The sequence below is a fragment of the Gymnodraco acuticeps genome, unplaced genomic scaffold (assembly GCF_902827175.1).
Source record: "Gymnodraco acuticeps unplaced genomic scaffold, fGymAcu1.1, whole genome shotgun sequence".
NCBI lineage: Eukaryota > Metazoa > Chordata > Actinopteri > Perciformes > Bathydraconidae > Gymnodraco > Gymnodraco acuticeps.
The window spans coordinates 419,642-438,856 of NW_022990501.1; the positions used below are offsets into that span (position 1 = coordinate 419,642).

Genomic DNA, 19,215 nt, shown 5'->3' on the forward strand with positions numbered 1-19,215 from the left:
AATGATGATTCAGAAATAATTGTTCACGTTGTGCTCCAGCATCCGTTGTTATTGCACATCTGTTGGCAGTTAGTCCAACACAACACACCATAACAAAAATGAACAGTTTCTCAAGGATGTTTTTTCTTCCATTGCTCAACGTCAATCACTTTAATATACTTTATTTAAAATGCATATTTAAAAAAGCAAGTCATACTTGAATTTTAAATGAGCAAATCTGTGTACTTTAAGTAAAACAGAATGCACTGAACACAAAACAATAGTTTTCACTATATATATATATATATATATTTGGATTTGAGTAAGTTCACAGCTCCCACAATACAAACAGGAACTGGCAACACTGAGAAAAATTCATTGTCATGCATAACCCGTAACTATGTCTCCCACACTGTGATGAGGGGAGAATTGTAATGTGTGGGAGATACATCACTTTTATTGTAGAGCTCAGATAGGCAAGTCTCGATCTATAATTGATCAAAGCCCTGAGCTGAGACCACCCACACACACACACACCCACACACACACACACACAAACACACACACACACCACACACACAACACACACACACACAACACACACACACACACACACACACACACACACACACCACACACACAACACAACACACACACACACACACACAACACACACACACACACCACACACACACACACACACACACACACACACACACACACACACACACACACACACACACACACCACACACACACACACACCACACCACACCCACACCACACAACACCACACACCACCACCACCCCACACCACACACGATGAACCATGTGGACAGCAAACATAAAAACAAAGTTTAGTCTAGGACCAAACTGGCAATATGTCATCTAAAACTATAAAATAGTATAAATATCAAATCTTACATTACAGTCAGTGACAACTGCCATGTTCTTTCCTGTCTTATGTGGATTTAAAGTTGAAGGAACTTTGAAGATTTGTCTGCCATATTTGTCCTAAAAGGCTCCAGAGAAGATATTTTCACAACAGTCAAAGAATCAGTTTCAACAGAAGCTGGGACATTTATTTTTTTGTTTTAAAAGTGCCTTTACAGTACCCCATGAGGTATACAATTTTGATGACAAGACAAGTGAGGTTTTGAATGACGGACAAAAAGGCATGGTGTAGAAGACATTATAGTCGTATGGAGTTACACACACTGAACAAACCGTTTCAGGATCTCAATTTCATGGCACAATCTAATGAGAAAACAAAATAACACACAGTGACTCCAGAAATATTGTTTAACATGATAAAATCCTCTCATTTAAAAAGAGGATTTCATTCACAGTTGTGGTCCTATTTTGCATTTTCACACGTTCCCCAACAATCGCAAAGATGTGTATCACCAAAACTACACAACGACCTTCAAAAAAACCTGAAGCATACGTGCCTACACAATCAAGCAAAACAACCCTGATGAGGTTCTAAACATCTCCACATATTGCTTTTTTTTGGTTGCATTTGTGCAAAAAAGAAAAATCTCAGTGACAATTAAAAAAAGTAAACCCATACACACCTGGGACATCACTAACTCGTGTCGTGTAAGGAGTGATATTGCACTGCTTTTTTGAAACAGAAAAGGTATTACTCTGGTGCCGGACCTCTGTCAGTACACCCAGGATACAGGCACCCACTGGGGGGTGGAGGTGGCCTGCTCCATGGCCTCCTCCACACCTTTCACGCTTTCATCCACGTCGTTGTTGACGAGAACCACATCAAAGAAGTGTCTATATGTGGCCAAAATGGCGTCAGACTCTTTCTGGATCATCAGCAGGTTTTCCGTCTACGAGGAAACACACAGAGGGTTAGCAGATGCAGGATGGTGTTAAAATGACTCGAGTGTATTCAGATAAAGATTTAGCACCTGGGCAGATGTGTTGGTCGGAGCGATGAACACCACCAGAGGTGCAAAGTCAGCCGTCCGCAAGACTTTCAAGGTCTAAATGTTGAAGAAAGGAAAAAGAGAATTTTGTTAGCATCATTTACCCTTTTACAATACCTCACCAGTTTCACAACACAGACGTCATATTATTCTTTTCATTTTGGAAGCTCAACCACAGCTCCTATTCTAATGTGTCAAAACATTTTTGTAGCTTTTTCTTTTCAATAAACAACCTACGTGGCCTTTAAAGGGTTAAAATAAGTAACATTTGGTAGGTATTATCCGGACTGATGTCGGAGCCAGAAATGTCAGTGTTGGGATTTCTGAGGTATGATTTATTTGGGTGCTTGATTGTTTATCATTTTTGCATTGGGCTTTGTTTATAATCTTATTATTTATGGATCTATTATGGGATAGATCAGTTTGGTCATATGGGTATGGGCGGCACCCATGGGTAACATAACCACCTATTCACCTGTGTGAGGTGTGTGGGCGAGAGAGTCGCTCTCTTTTTCTCAGCTCGATTATTCAGACAGTATATATGTGTGAAAATTACAATAACTTGGTGATCTTTATTAAAGTAAGCTTTTTGTTCAACGCATTTTGGATACCAGACTTCATTTGTGATGGCGTGTCTGACAAAGGCAACAAGGCCCGACTTCAGCCTCTCGGCGACAAATGTCTGTTCCTGCTGACGCTACAACTGGTGTTAAAGAAAAAAGAAAAACAATGAAAATAACGATATCTAGTATTTTTATGGTAGTTTAAGATTTTCTTCTAAGGTTACATAATATGCATTAAGGTTGGGGTTATGGACTAAATGGAAATGCATTAGAAATACATGATCTTTGTTTAATCTTTAACACATCATGAAAATAATAAAAGATACGAATTCCCCATAGTATTTAATATTTTCTTTTTACATTTTATGTAAACAAACTGGCATTAAAATAGTTAAATAAATACATAGTTTGGTAGTTATGATCAGGACTGAAGGTGGATCCATTATTTAACTATACGTTTTGTAATGGGATATTTTTTCTTATTAAAAAGTGAGGAACAAACTGTTTATTACATGGAAACATATTTAGCGTGCCATTTACTTTCACAGGGTGCATCTTTTTATCCATAACAAAAATGTTGGGGGAATTTTAATATTGTTTCTCAGGTTATGCAAGTTATTATCCTCTTTGAAAGGTCACCCTTTAACTTTATGTAACTCTGGGTAAAGTAAAACAAAAAGTAACATTTGCCTCCATCACAGCTGTGTCATGTGATGTCTTCAGAACAGTCGATGAATGCGTACCTGCGGCTCTACATCCAGCAGAGAGATTTGGTCTTGCTCGTGGATCTTCTGGATGGTCTCAATTTTGGTACCGAACATAAATCCCTGGTGGCTGCCGTACTCCAGGAACTCATTTCCTGAGATGCACTTGGTCATGGCTTCGTTGGAGATGAAGTAATATTCCTGTCCATCCTCCTCCTCTTTACGTGGGGGTCTGGTGGTGTCTGTGGAAAAAGTTCAAAGACTTAGCTAAAGGACTTTTCAGCAAATGTTGTTCATCTAAGGCAGGGGTGGGGAACCTTTTTCCTCTCAAGGGCCATTTCAATGTTTTCAACATCCTCCGAGGGCCGTACAAATTATTGACCTCTGCTTAAAAATACTAAAATCACAGCCCACTCATTTCACCTTTCTTTCATGCTGTGCAAAGAAAAAGCAACCTCTTAATCCAGATATCTTGCCATGACTCACACATGCATGCACATGCACGGTTGTGGCCTGACCACCCAAACAGAAAGATATGGACACAAGATGTGTGCAAATGTATTTAGACTCCTATCCATGTGAACATGATTTAAGTGGGGGGGGGGGGACCTAACCTCCTCTAGGGGGGTCCGGGGGGCATGCTCCCCCGGGAAGATTTGTTTTTTTAAATGTTGAAGTTAAAAGCATCAATCTGGTGCACTTTGAGAGCAACATTAGGAGATCTCTGGATACATCTCTCAACACTCAGATGAAACAGAACTGTTAGCAGATTTTCTTTTTCTTTATGGGTATTTTACAAATCACTCTCCTTTCAAACTGTATTCTTGTTTATTAATAACAACTTTTTTTTTACTGTCATATAGTATTTTATACCTGTTTACTTTATTCTCTTATTTGTTTTATAACTATAATGATCACATAAAGATGTGCCTTTACCTCACTGGTTGTAGAAAAAGCTTCTTATATTCGTTAGCATAGCTAGCTAACCAGATGCTAATAACAACAAAGTTATTGACTGTATGATCAGTATGACAGATCGCCACTGGGCTTTCAGCTAAAGACACAGCCACGCAAAAACTGCAGCATGTGTACGGCTCCTTATGGGTAATGCAATTTTTGGAAGTGCCGGAGCGGAGCGGCGTTCTGGTGCTCCCCGTCAGAACTACACCCCTGTCAGACGAGACATACCACGTGATGACACGTTAGGCATGTGTTGTGTTCAATGACCCTGACCTTGGCCAGGAAAAACAGGTACTCACTTGTTTAATTATTTTGCGGTCTAGATTTCTTTAATTTTTTTCTTTTTTGCGTGTGTTTATAAATTACCTCGAGGGCCACACCAAATGGTCTCGCGGGCCGTATACGGCCCGGGGACCGGAGGTTCCCCACCCCTGATCTAAGGAAAGGAAAGTGGTTATACATACGTGGTGCAGGGTAGGAAAACTTCTCAGGGTATTTGGTCAATAGTGCATTTTTGATATGGCTCCTTCCTACGCCAGGTGCACCTAAAAACAGAAGCATGTTTTTATTTCCAATGACATTTCATGTAACATTTGAGGTTTAATTAGAGTGATGTGCATTTTCAAGTAATATTCTTGAAACATGTGTTCAGTGTTGATGATCAGAAATGCCTTATTATGCCTCTTAGAATGTTATACCACTAATAAATACTGTAGCTTACCGATAAGCACCAGTGTTTTCCTTTTGAAAGCAGGGAGCCGAACAACCTCCTCATAAGAAATCACATCCAGCTTGTCAAAAACTGCAACAGAAAATATTTAGTTTTTTTACAGACAAACCCACACTGCAGTATGAATAAAGAAAACATATCAAGATTCCTTTGAGACACTCACTGGAGCTGTGTTTGGCCAGGTACTTGTCTTTGCACTTCTTTTTCTTTCCAAACGGGCTGCAGGACTGGCTGCCCTGCCTGGCCTTGCTTTTACTCGCCACCCTCCTGCATGGGAAGAGAGATTTAGTTCAAGGTCAATCAGTGCTATGCTGATGTTGCACTAACATAGCCATACTATACTGTATGAGTAAAAAGTCAAACATTTGCTTTGAGACAGATCACACACCATATGTTATCACAATCATGCATAGAGTTAATCATTTGCCATTATTAATTTACTACCAATTTTAGTATTAGTTTGTACTGCAGTTCTCTGTATGGTTTATCCAAGTAGATTTGGCGTCACCCAGCAGAGGCAGACGCTACACTGCACACACACTACACGTTACTTGTTAGACGCTTTTATCCAAAGCGACTTAAATACTCAATACTGTGGGCAATCCCCACAGGAGCAATTTGGGGTGAAGTGTCTCAGGGACACAACAACATGCTGACTGCAGTGGGGTTTGAACCTGTGAGCCCCGATCCCAACACCAACGCACAACCCACTGCACCACACGCCTCCCCGCACACTATACTATATTTTCTACCTCAGTATTAAGTTAACATTAATTTATGACTTCATTCTTAAATGTTATAACTTTATTCTCATTGAATGAGGACTTTTTTCTTATAATATTGTCACCATATTGTCAAAAATATTACGATATCTCAGAGAACACAGATATAGAGGATATATTTAGAAAGTGCAGAAAGTTTTGACTTTTATCTTATTTTTAGCTGGAACACATGTTATAGCTATAAAAAGTGTTTATAAATTATTTTAAATGAACTATTGTATCGTTGTCATAAATAGGTGTGACATTTCATTTAAAGTGGTTTCCCCAGCTAAACTACAAACACAAAAGAGGGGAGCCATAAAGGATGCTTGACATTTTACTGTCACCTTAATTTGTGTTTTCGCATTGCGTAACTAAAGTTATTTACAATTTAAATTGGTGACTACAAATTACCAGGACCCCAGAAATTAAGCATTTGATGCTGTTCCTAGTGCAGAACCCCCTGTCCAATATGTGCCCTGTCAATGTTTAAATGAGACCTACGCCCTTGACACATTACATTAAGATTCAGATGGTTTGACAGAGCTGTGTACCATTCCTGCAGCTCCTGGGAGGGGATGAGTCCGGCGAAGTCAGCCACGCTGCTCTCCACTCTGCCCTGCCACCAGTTAGGGTCCTGCTTGTTGATGATCTGGATGATGTCACCAGTTTTAAACTTCAGACCTGCCTCTTTGCACGGGATGATGTCATCCTTAGCGGGGTCATAGTCAAACTGGGCCCGCATGTACACCTGTGGATGAAGAGTGGTGTTACAGTTGGTTCCACTGTGGCAAAGACAACCATCATATACCTCAGAGCTTCCAACAACTAAAGAGGGTAAAAAGATATTATCGTTTCGTTGATTTTTATATGAACAGAAGATTGATCTCCTTGTTCCTATGTTGTTAGCAACATGGCTACCGCTAGTAGCCTAGCTAACGTTAGTCCTAACGAATCCCGAAGAACAAGAAACCCAGAACTCAGTGCAGAGAAAAAGACCCAGTAGTATTAATAAGTAGGCAAGTTATTTATGTACTCGCTTATTAGAAATACAAATGTTTTATCACCAACTCTTTGCCTTTTCTTCCTCGTAAGCTCTTTGGCTCTTTTGCCTGGTAGAGTTAACATTACTCTGGTTGTTCTTAACTGGGGATAGCAACCATAAACTAAATTGTCGAGTTGGCCCCTAACTAATTGCTCTGTTATGATTAGTCACCCGCAGAGATGTCCCACCCCTTAGCCTATCAAGTACAATGTGTTGAAGTGCTAGCCAATAGAAGAGGGAGAGTCACGTAGTGATGTCACTATGTTACTGAAGTAAACAAGGGACTACAATGGAGGCGTTTCAGGCACGGGGGGAGGGTGGTGGTGGGAAAGAAACTCCCTCTGGAAATAACTTAATAAATAACACACAAACCTATAAGACACTCTACAGGAAAGGGAAACTCCCAAAAACATAATATGGCCCCTTTAAAGGTTTGGTGTCATTATTCTACAGCCATTACATTATCCCATCAACAAAGGAAGAATTTCTCCGGCATCTGTGTACTTATTGCTGCTGAACAAAAACTTTTTTAAAGTACGTTTCAGTGAACCATTTCATTCTGAAACACAACAAATCTAGTTTGTCTGAGCTCTATTAAAACCCTTTGTCCACATTTAATTAAATCTGTTATATTTGTCATAAATGACACACTGCTGTGCCAGATGCTTACGGAGCACTTTCTTTGCATATTTGTTGCACAAGAAGCAGATATTTTGCAGTTGAGCAATACACAGAGAAAATACTTTGCTCAGTCAAGCAAATACTCAGTCATGATGGACGGTCATTATTTACACCACTCTGGCTTTAAAGTGAGCTCTCGCGAAGCTTGAAATTAAATATTTTGGTCTTCTTCAATGTTTAAGCCATAAAGCATTGTGGAATATATATTCAAAATATCAACCTCAGCTATATTGTGATTGCTCTCATGTGAAACTCTCCATTTAACGTTGCACCAGACGTTGTAACAGCTTACAAAATCCACCTATATTGTTTTATTGAGAGCTTATCATTATGATGTTTGAATCAGCAAATATTGGACTTAGAGTACCTGAATATGTGTCTCAATTCTCAAGAATAAACAATTATTTAGGGACTTATAAACAGAAAACATTCAGATTCTGAAAATGTTAATAAGGAAATCCACCCTCACACAGAATTCAAATGCTCATGATGTGATATTTGACAGCTTAATTCACTAAACCAAAAAAAACATAAGAGAGTAAACTGAAAATACATTTCTTTACCTCCAATTGAGCATTTGCGTAAAGCTTGTTAATGCCCCAGATTAGAATACTATCTCTACTATTGTTGCCTAAACTGTCAAAGATCACAGCAGGAACACATGTCAATTCTCTTCAGGGTAAAGTAATACTATTGTTAGTAGAGTTAAGAAACATTTGTGGTTTCGCCAAGTTACTCCAAGTGGTAGCTGTACACAGACGAATAAGTACAACTTTTTTTGTAACCAAAGTGGGTATACTGGAGTGGTCTGGGTCACCAAAAATGATGCTCTACGCCTATATAGTAATGGACTAGAAGCTTTTAGGTAGACTGCCATCACTGACCACAGTAAAGTCCTAACTTAGAATTCGGTATTCATTTCCTCTTCGTGGCAATTCAATTCAAGCCATTTTTTGTTATTCCAAATTGCCATAGACTATTGTTAAATGTTGTTCAAATAAGCAAGCTGCCATTCTTAATGCACAAAAAGCACATTATCGGCAGGTGGAGAAATTGTGATATGGTCAGTAGATGGCAGGAGGAAATACACTACCAAAGTGGTTCAGTTGAAACTAGCAAAACTAATGTGAGTGACTTTAAATGTAAACTCATTGTATAGTCACCTGGGTTGTTCATTGACTAACAGTAGGGTCACCTGATTCACAGAGAACAAAATCCTTTTTAAAGAGTGATTTGTAGATCGAAAAACTGAAAGAAATGCAATCAAATGCCATCTACGTGGATTATACTGTACCGCTAGTTATCATTGGATGTTGAGCTAATTCTTCTTGGTTTATTCATGCAAATTTAAACGATTTTGGAGAAAAGCAAAATCACAAAAAATTCTTCACAATCACAAGTGCATATTCTGCCGGGCATGTCATTACCTCACAGGCTCGGGATCGACTCTGCACGTTGGGAACGATCTTCATAGTGACTACTCCGTTTGTTTCTTTCTGCATGGACAGATGATTCAGTTTTACTTGTATATCTAGTTGTATGAGTGCAATACTTTCATAAAGATTTGCATTGAATTTAAAATCCAAGTTAACAAATATTAACTTACCAGGATTTTTTGGAGCTGATCTACAGTCTGGTTAATCACACTTTTCCCGTTGATCTCTGCTATTTCATCCCCTTCGTGCAAGGAGCCTGGTAATAGAGAGAGAAAAAAAGGAGAGCTATAGTAATTCTAAATATAAGTCCTAAATTGAAAATGTGTCAGCATGTATTTGCACTTGTCTGCTCCCCTTGTCTCAAAAGTCTATGGATTTAAAATGTTTTTATTTTTGGTTAAATGCTTAAAATAGGGTTTACAGTTAACACAATTTTAAGAGAAATTCAAAAATCCCAAACTTAACAGTCTAATCTCAATAATGTCATTTACAATTCAAATATTTAAACTTGAATATTTTGTGTATGGCCTGAGATACAGTATAAATTATCTGTTGCCCTACTTCACTATACAGACATTATATTGAAAAAATAATAATACAATTTATTTGGATATAATACATAGAATGCCATGTTTGAACACTTAATAAAAATAAGATACTTAAAGATAAGTAATATTAAATAAAATAGATATCTTGTTGTACAACCTACGTAAAGATGTAGAGAGATAGATGGAAAGATGGTAAATAAAACCGACTGATTAATAATTCAGTACCCACAAATCCATAAATATACAAAACATGTCTCCTTTCTCTTTCACTCGTTTCCCCTCGGGTGCACTCTCCACTAATGCCTGGATAGATTTGCTGTGACTGGGACGGACTATTAACTAGAGAACTTTCCTTCCAACACACACACACACACCAGGTCGGCACACTCACACACTTGCACTCAAAAGAAAATGGGATTAATTACCTTGTCTGTGGATCATGCCTCCGTGCAGTATTCTGGCCACAGTGCACCTTTGTTTGTCGTTCAGCTTCAGAGTGACCCCCTGCAGACAGAGACCAGTCAATGGGGAGGCATTAGCAACACAAATATTAAAATATAAGCGTGTGTGTGTGCGTGTGTGTGGGGATAGTATACCATGGGCTCTGAATGACCCTTTTCAAATTCCACTTCTTTCATCCTGGTCAGTTCTGTGCCATTCATGTGTCCTGCACTGCCGTTAGTGTAAACCTCAGCTCCCTTGCTCTCATAGATTTGCATAGAAGCCTGTTAAAAAACAAAAAGAAAAACACACATTAATGGTCATTTTTTTTATCTCAATCTAAATAAAACGTCCCGTCATGCAAGTCATATAACTCAAGATTTACAGTCAGTCAGATCATTATAACATGCATTTCTAATAGCTGCTACTTGTTATGCTAATGTGTGATAACAGCCACGTTTCACTTGCAGTTTCAACATATGTTCGAGGTTGAAAATTAACCCGATGTTATAAACACCTCATTAGCCACGTCCATTGATCTGGTCCAGCTGGTCCATGTGGTCATGGATACCACCTGAGTTATCAGGTGAACACATTTAAGAGTAGCAATAATGCAAGCAAGGTTATATTTTCTGAAGAGTCTTAAAAGCCATATTAAAAGTTTGGTGTAGGAATCTAACAACTGACCAAAAAGCAGGTCCAAAAACAGGAAATCTCCAGTTATTGTATTGTTTAATTACATTACTGTTATTTCCAAATGTAGAGAAACTATTCGTTAATACAATTATAGCCAGGAATAGTTTACATACGGAAGCTCATTTCTGCCAGTAAAAGAAACAAATAAAATAAAAGCATAGCCTTGTGAAGAGATAACGTTCTTGTAAATCATTATAATGATATAGTAAAAATATTTGTTCTTAAAACAACAACTTTGTATGGTGGCAAGAAAGGTGGTCTTTGTCCTAATCACCGTCACAGTTAAATCCATATATTTATAAAGCTACAGAAAAGTAAAACACAATGCCATCACTGAGGACCCACATGACACAAGGTCCTGATCCCTGGGGAGTAAGCTGGCCTACTGTGAATATAACATGTATAATATAGAACCATGAATGAACAATATAAAAAGATATATAAATTGGTCTCTAAGCTGAAAAATATATAACTTCCTAAGTCAGCACTTATTTTTTTGGCCGGAAATAAATCATAAAAACTGCTTCAGGAAAAAAACACAATTGTTATCTATCTTCTAGCGTCAGCACTACAATAAACCAATACATATTATTATCACATTCCTCCTCCCCCTCCTCGCTTACTGTAAAACCTGGGCCTTAAAATACTGTGCACACCGTGACAGCAGTTTAGAGTCTTACACAGGCAGGAATTACTGCGTCAAGTTTTTTCGATTCGTTTTATTTATACCCTTTTAATACACATATGTGTTCCTGGTAACATTATTATAATATAAAACTAACAATTGTTTAGTACACCATTTTCAAATGAATGCAGGAGCTTGCAACATGATAGTTATTTACCAGTCTCGTGCTGATACATTTCAGGATTGTTCTGTACCAGGAGGGAGTGTTTTGGCCGGAGTCCCAGAAGGAACTGATGAAATTACACCCTCTGAGGAAAGGAATCTGTACAGCAGTCTGACTGCAGATCAATCACCACATACAAATACATCCTGGAAACACACACTGATTTCTCTCACTGAACTCCCATTAATATTTCTAAAGAGCTGCTCTAAAAGACATTAGGAAATGCATTTTGTGGAACCACACATTAGGGATCTAATGACTGTTGTTAATAAACTTCTCACAAGCGCCACAATTTGTATTGAATTATGACAATTGTGGGGTTTTATTCGATTTAGAGAAACTACTTATAGCCAGGAATAACTGTAAAATACGGAAGCCCATTTTCTGCCAGTAAACAAGAGAAAAGGATAATGAAATAATGAGAAACCTTGTCAAAATAATGACTACTAAGTCACTATTTTGAGATAATAAGTCAATATTTCCAGATAAATTATTCATTATCCAGAGAGAGAGCATTTCTAAAATATTTTAAGATACCAAGTCTTAATTCTGACAGGGTTTTTATAGTTTTAGGATGTTAGGTCACCTTTCAGGTAAACCTAAATTGTTTTGAGATATGTTGTCATTATAACGGCTCAAAGGATTTTTACTTTCATCACAATGGTGGAAATTTGCTTCCAAAACTAAACCTATAGACAAATATTGGGTAGTTTCCCTCTAGACACATAGCATATTACTTTATTAACTAACCATCAGAACTAGGCAAGGAACCTACAAAGGTTAAATCGTAAAGCGTTAGCACAAAACAATTACAACTATCTGAAACAAATGACAGCATCTTTACAAACAGTAGCCAACGGGAATGAAACGTGAAATGTGATTAGATTTTGATGGGCACTGAAAGGCATTTTTAATTAAATGAATATCATCAGCATTTTGACAATGAGCCCCATCAGATCAATCACTCACACTGTCAGAGTGTAAAGGGATAAATGATTAGAGAGTATTACTTTGCTTTGTCACAATGTGTTCCAATCACTGTTAACAGTAAACACATGTTACAATAATGTCCCTTTCAGAAACTTGGATGGCAGTATTGGGTGTGAAGGAGCAACAAGATAAGCAAACGGCCGAGTGACAGGCTAAACCAATTCAGGAAAAGAAAGCAGTGTTTTTTTTATCTACGGGCTGAAGTTGGACAGAGGGTGATATTCTGTACAAACTGTGAAGTCCACTGAGACAAATGTAACATTTGTGATATTGGGCTATAAATAAACATTGATTGATTGAAGTTGCTTTTTTCAACAGATTCCTTGAAAAAAAAGCCAATCTCTGGATAAGATTAAACACTATTAAGATGTATATCTCTTGTCTACCGGTTTTTCTCCACAAAGCGCCATGATCTAATATGACTGCAGTGTTTCCCACGGAATTTGATTCTATTTGTGGGGGCACCCCCCCCCAGCAAGAAAAGCCAAAGGCCTCTTAACCTATTCGGGACAACATTCTTGTTGCTCTGCGTTGCGTTGTTAATGAGTGAGACACACCGGAGTTGAGGATCTGTGGGGTTTATTCTCCCAAAAATATAATTTACAATTTAGGCATTTAGCAGACGCCTTATTCCAAAGCGACTTACAATGACCAGTTACAGGGACAGTCACCCTGGAGTAACTGAGGGCTAAGTGCCTTACTCAAGGGCACACTAGTAGTGGTGTTCCAGGCGGGATTTGAACTCGCAACCTTCCGATCATCAGCCCACCTCACTATTCATTAGACAACCAAAATAAAAAATCAATGTATGGGAAACACTGGACTGAATACAGAGATGATTTGCCTTTTAAGCCAAGACATAATTTGTTAGTAATTAGGGTGAGTCTCCTGCCAGAAGACTAAGAGATTACTCTGTTGAAGGAACACAGTAGGAGATCAAAAGGTCTGACCTATGGGACTGGATTAATATGAATCGTTTACACAGAAATAATTAGGAAGGCTGTTAAAAGCTATTCATTCTAGGACCCATCTGCCTGAAGCCTGACTTGCGTAGACTTGTTTAGTTCTCAAAATGACAAAAAATGTGGCTCAACATTCAAATTGTGTAACTGTCCTCGAGTTGAAATGCATTATTGGTTATGTAAGGCTAGTCCACATTAATTGAAGTGTAAGGCAGAACAACACTACCTAGCATTACCAAACTCAAGGTAGAAAGGTAAAAAGTATGGTAGCCAGCAGACGACGACTTCACTGGTTGCAAAAATAAGTCACATTTGTATAGAAGTCTATGAGAAAATTACACTGACAATGACTTCATGACTTCATGATCTCAATCGTTAGTATACAAATGTGAAACAGCTTGATGTTTAGTGTGTAAATAATGGTCAAATTAAGAGGTGATAAAACAGGGTATATTTTGGGCGTGGCTTCTTTTTGAATATACATTGGTTTTTCATGTATCCTATATGATGGTCCTGGCAACTAGTCATCCGTAAAGTTTACGGATGACTATAGTTGTACAATACGGCGTAAACCTGTATTGCTATGGAAAGAGGGCCATGATGGAAATAAGTAGTTTAATACTTTATTGCTATCCTTGACATTATAAATAAATGTATTTTGCTGTCATTTGAAAACGTACACTGTCCACCACATTATGAGCAACATTACACATTACTGCAATGAGCACTGTGAGATAATGGACCACGTGAGTCCACTTGAAGACACCGATTTCACAAATCAGCAATGAGTAGAAGAACACGTTGTCAAGATTGCAACTCAAGGCTATTGAGATGCAAACTGCTGATGTCAGGAAAGGAGTTTCCTTCCTTTAACCTTTCCCTCAGCAGCTCAGTGCTGACTTTTCAGTTTCAGAGAAGAGCTTTAGGACAAAGAGTTCCCTGGGTATTACAAGCAGCCAAGCTTAGGCCTGGAGGTCGTCAAGGATTTAACTTTCCAAATCATTAAATCACACATATCAGTTGTTGCCTAGCTTGAAGGCAAAGTCAATGGTTTCGCAACATAATCTGGCCTCCACTTGAAAACAAGTTCATGCCTAAAACTCCAACCTGGTATAATGTGATGCAGTAAACAAGCTCAGCTGACTGTTGACTCTAAATCAACAGCAGCCAAGCACTTGTAGCTGTAGGCTAAGTTACATAGAAGCACTGTTAAACATTTACATAACTTTCCATCTATAAACCTTCTTTGATATTGCCAAACATTGTTCCAGATAATAAGCTTAATGGTGTTACTTTATGCTGACTTGACTGTCACAGTTAAACGTGACTATTATGGGATTCATACACGGCATTTGTATATGGCTATATAGCACTGACTGACATAGTCAAAGACATATTACACGTGACAAAGCCTCGTTTCCCTAATTCTTCATAAGATTCCAATGTAGTTTTGGGGGGAATGCAGAAGTGAAAATGCCAATGCAATGTCTACTGGGGTCCAACTATGGCTGACTGAGCAATACTGAGCAATGCAGAGGTTAATGACCAGCTGATTTGAGAAACATCTACATATCTAATTGTTTCAGATATTATTCAGTTTTTGTAATATGATTAATACACGACTGGGTCTATTTTTAGTGGGACAAACAACGTCCATGTGCCCCATATCTACTTCCCGGAAGCAAACACCAAGATATGGGGGAGCAACAAAAAAGAAATGACCCCTACCTTGTCAGTCTTTGGTTTGTTCTGCAGCAGCTGCTCCAGGTACAGGTCGGAGAGGGCTGTCCGGACGCTGCTCACCGACTCCAGGACGACAGCGGGTTCGTTTTTATTGGAATTTAACGTCATCTTTCCGTTAGCTAGAAAAAAAACACCCTGTGAACCCGACGTGCCCCCGCTCAAAGGTCCGCAAAGGGGCCGGCTGAGTAGCGCTGCGATAGAGGAATATGCTGATAAAGGACCCTGCCGGTGTGATAAGTCACTCTGAGATAAAAGTCCAAGGTTTGGAGGAGCAGCACGTAAGGTCCTGAGATGTGCTGCTGCGGGGACACCGCTGACAAAGCAAGTAAACATGCATCATAGGGGCAGGCTTATGATGCCTTCAAGTGCGCTCTGTCAGCTCCGAAATCCCACTACTCGAGATGTTTTTTGTTGTTGTCATGCATTGATCAATGACTGGTTCTCAGAAATAAAGCGTTGTCTGTTGCTTCTATTAAAGGCCACATAAAGGGGTAGCTACTACACTGATATGTTTATATAAGAGCTTAGCATATGTTCTGTTCTACGCTGTATTTATTGTCATAGCATATCCAACTATCATATAGGCTACTATACATATATACATATACTATAGGGTCATTCCATGTATAGGCTGTGTAGATATACATTTGTATAGATAGGCTACCCCCTCTTAGTCAGTTATTAGACGGTTTTTCTCAGTAACGTCTTAATTGACATCTATTGTCAACAATTTAAAGTGGTGATTTTACTTGGTTCTTTGTATAAAACACACCTGTTGATTAAATCAACTAATCAATAAATAAAACAAGTGTAAGTTGGCCAATAAACTATTTTTAGGATAGGCCTAACCTTTTACTTTTTATATGAATGTTAACTCCTCGTAATGTAGACTGAACTGATTTTGTCACCGCTAGAGTCCCAACCATGCAAAATGCAGTCATGAAAATGTACAGATATATAGTTGAGATCAAAATGTATTTGATACTTTTATTTCTATCCATTCAGTAATTAAGACAGTTGGCAACAGTCTGGAAACATCTGAAGCACACTAATACATGGTTTGGTTTTTTGGTGTGTGTAATTTTTTGCTCATCTTATCATCATAGTTGTATGAAAGCCGACAAAGATTAATCGAGACGTACAGTTATCAAAGATTTGTCTCCATAGTGTTGAAGGCACCCTCATATTACATTATGATTTACATTCATTTTTCTCTTTTCAAGCAGGTCTTCGACACCTAATGTAAACTTTCAAATTTCCGAGAGTACCTGAATGCGTCATTACCGCAGCGTCCTCAGCAGGGCTGCATTGCCAGGCTACAGGAAGCACATAAACGGAGTGCTACTGACTGTGATCCCAGTGTACTGGATGAGATCTCCATTATAAAACAACGTGTCAGGCTGCAGTATGTTATACTGGGTGCTAATTACCGATCATCAATGGGAGAGTACCCAGATCTCGTGATTTATTAATACACCGGCAGACACCAAAAATACCCCATCATTAAAGGTGGGGTAATTCACTTCAGAAACACGTTTTGTTATATTCCATGGAATGCTCTTAAAGGTCCCATGTCATGATTTTCTTACCCGTCCCCTTGTGTGTTATATAGCTTTTTATGCATGTAAACCGTCTGCAGAGACAGGGCCGTATCCAGGATTTCCTAAATACCGAGGTCCAAATATGTTAGGGGGGGATTGATTGATTGATTGATTGAATTCAGGTTCGGGGGTATACCCAGTACTCGAGTTGAGGGGGGATGAGGGGGGATGGCATCCCCCCTGAAATAAAAACGGTCAAAATCACCCCCCTTCTAAAACTGCCATTCCCCCTTTCCATCCCTTATGTAATTTTATCAATGAACGTGGCACTGGTATTACTGCTATTTCAACATTAATTTAGCGCATTTTGAGTAAAATACTGTGGGCGAGGGAGCACGCACACACGCAATGACATTTTTACCAAGTCACTGACGCTATACTATGCGAGTGCCCTAGAGGGCGCCAGAGCGCCGTGATGCGCCTGTTTGATCGATGCCAGAAGCGCAGGTAACGGTCATCACAATGGCCAAGCAACCAGGAGGACAACGCGATCTGAGGGACTTCATATTTAAAAATACTAAAAATAACATTTCAGGTAAGTCAAGAGTCAGTAATCTTAGTCATTACTCATTACTTTAGTCACCAAAGGTGGAATCTATGGACATAAGCAGCAATAACAACTTAGTTTGGAGTTTAGCTACGTGTTTCTCTCGTGTTAGCTAGCTGGTAAGACTCAAAACTGTTGATGAAATGATACCACCAGCACCAGAAGAGCTGAAACCCCTCCTTCAAGCAGTGAACACTCTGGTCATCTCCACAGCTGAGTGTGAACGTGGTTTTAGTCAGATGAACATTTTAACCACAACTAGAAGCTCCCTGGAGGTAAAAAGCATGTCAGCCTTGCTTTTCATCAAGTGTGTTGGCCCTCCACTGAACAAGTTCCGAACTTCAGACCAGATGTATATGTCAAGACTTGGCTTCAAAGCCATTGCTTAGCTAACAATCCGAAAGCAAGAGCCAGAAAAATTGAGACCAAAAAGCATGATTATGAAAATCTTTGGAAACTTCTATGAGATGGGGGAGAGTGGAGTAGGCAGCCATTGACAACATTGGTCCTATTTTGTATTATCTGTATAATCTTTTAATATATTTTCACATTTTGTAAACAATTTCAATTTGCACTTAATGCCCTGTTAAAAAAAGTAACATTGGGAATGTTAACATAAAATATTTGTATTTGAACTGCAATAAAATGAATAAAATGTCAGCCTTGCTTTTCATCAAGTGTGTTGGCCCTCCACTGAACAAGTGGAATGTTAACATAAAATATTTGTATTTGAACTGCAATAAAATGATGACGGATCAATATTTTTCAAATTGTTTTCCTCAAATTTTTCATGAAGAATTTACATAATGATTTAATTAATTACGATACAAATGTAACCCTTTAGATACCAGTTTTGATCGTATACCAGTAACTGCTTTTTTTGAAAAAATACACTATAATTCAATATTCTAAAAACTATTTTGACTTTATTATTAGTATAATCAGTTGATCCATCTGAATAATAAATGAGGGACTGTTAACCTACAAGATTTGTACCATAGACTTCCATTATAACCACATTTTTGTATCCCCTCCCCCCCTTTAAATTAAAGTGAAAAAAAGATTTTGCACTAATTGTCCTCTGCATTTGACCCTAAATGTTAGTGGTGCCATGGCAGCCCGGGGACCGACTCTAATTCTGAGGTGCCTTGGTCAAGAGCAATGAAAGGAGTATCTGAACATCCATAACATGCATGTTGTTTTAGGAGTATAATAATTATCTTTATGCTGGTTGGTCTCCCACCCTCTGCGGGTTATCAGCACAAATTATGTATATGATCAAATCCACCATCCCCCCTGATTTTTTTTTACAACTTGAGTACTGGGTATACCCCCCGATATTTTGGGGATTTTCATGATCTAGTTAGGTGCTTTTTAAGTCCTGTGGGGGGTCACAAATTGGATAATATATTGATTGCAGCATACATTATTTTTGAAAGTGTAATCATAAGAATCAGTTGATTGTTACTATTAATGATCTGGACATGCAGAAAAGGCTAAAATGATCACAAAACATTGTCAACATTCACTTTCCTTGTCTCTCTCCTTTCCATAACCTGCAGCCTCTCTTCCATCTTAATTACTCTCTCTGTCCTCTACTCTTTCTCTTTGTTCAATCTCTCCCTCGTTGTTCACTTTTTGCTCCTCCTCACTTGTCACTCTTGACAGTGAATTAAAAGCAATTCAGAAATTTTGTTCATTTCACTTGTTTGTTTGCATTATTTTTTAAATTGAAATCTGTTTTGTTTGATTCTCAAAAGAGAACAAAGATGTAAGCAAATTGTGTTTTATACAATTGTATGTTATTATGACATCATCACTGCAATAGATGTATGTTAAAAATGATGCCTATTGTGTATATTGTAAATGAAGACTATTGTTATAGATCAGGGGTCGGCAACCCCTGGCACGCGTGCCAGCATTGGCACGCGGCACCGTAACCAGTGGCACACTAGGAATTAGTGAAATAAGTGTGCAAAATATTTAAATTGTATTTTCGGATCCTGAACGAGACCGCCGACAGGGCGCGTCTCCCCGT

General features: G+C 38.5%; 1 protein-coding gene across 1 annotated transcript; it reads right to left on the bottom strand.

Moving 5' to 3' along the window:
• Positions 1-1,034: 1,034 nt before the first annotated feature.
• On the bottom strand, positions 1,035-15,349 carry mpp1 (membrane protein, palmitoylated 1). Its single transcript, XM_034226689.1, has 12 exons — positions 15,015-15,349; positions 9,946-10,074; positions 9,775-9,853; positions 8,972-9,057; positions 8,793-8,861; positions 6,194-6,390; positions 5,042-5,145; positions 4,870-4,950; positions 4,613-4,693; positions 3,228-3,430; positions 1,904-1,978; positions 1,035-1,822 (listed from the first exon to the last, which is right to left on the bottom strand). The coding sequence occupies exons 1-12, from the start codon at positions 15,135-15,137 to the stop codon at positions 1,646-1,648; spliced, it is 1,404 nt and encodes a 467-aa protein (XP_034082580.1). The 5' UTR covers positions 15,138-15,349; the 3' UTR covers positions 1,035-1,645.
• Between the last annotated feature and the right edge of the window lie 3,866 nt (positions 15,350-19,215).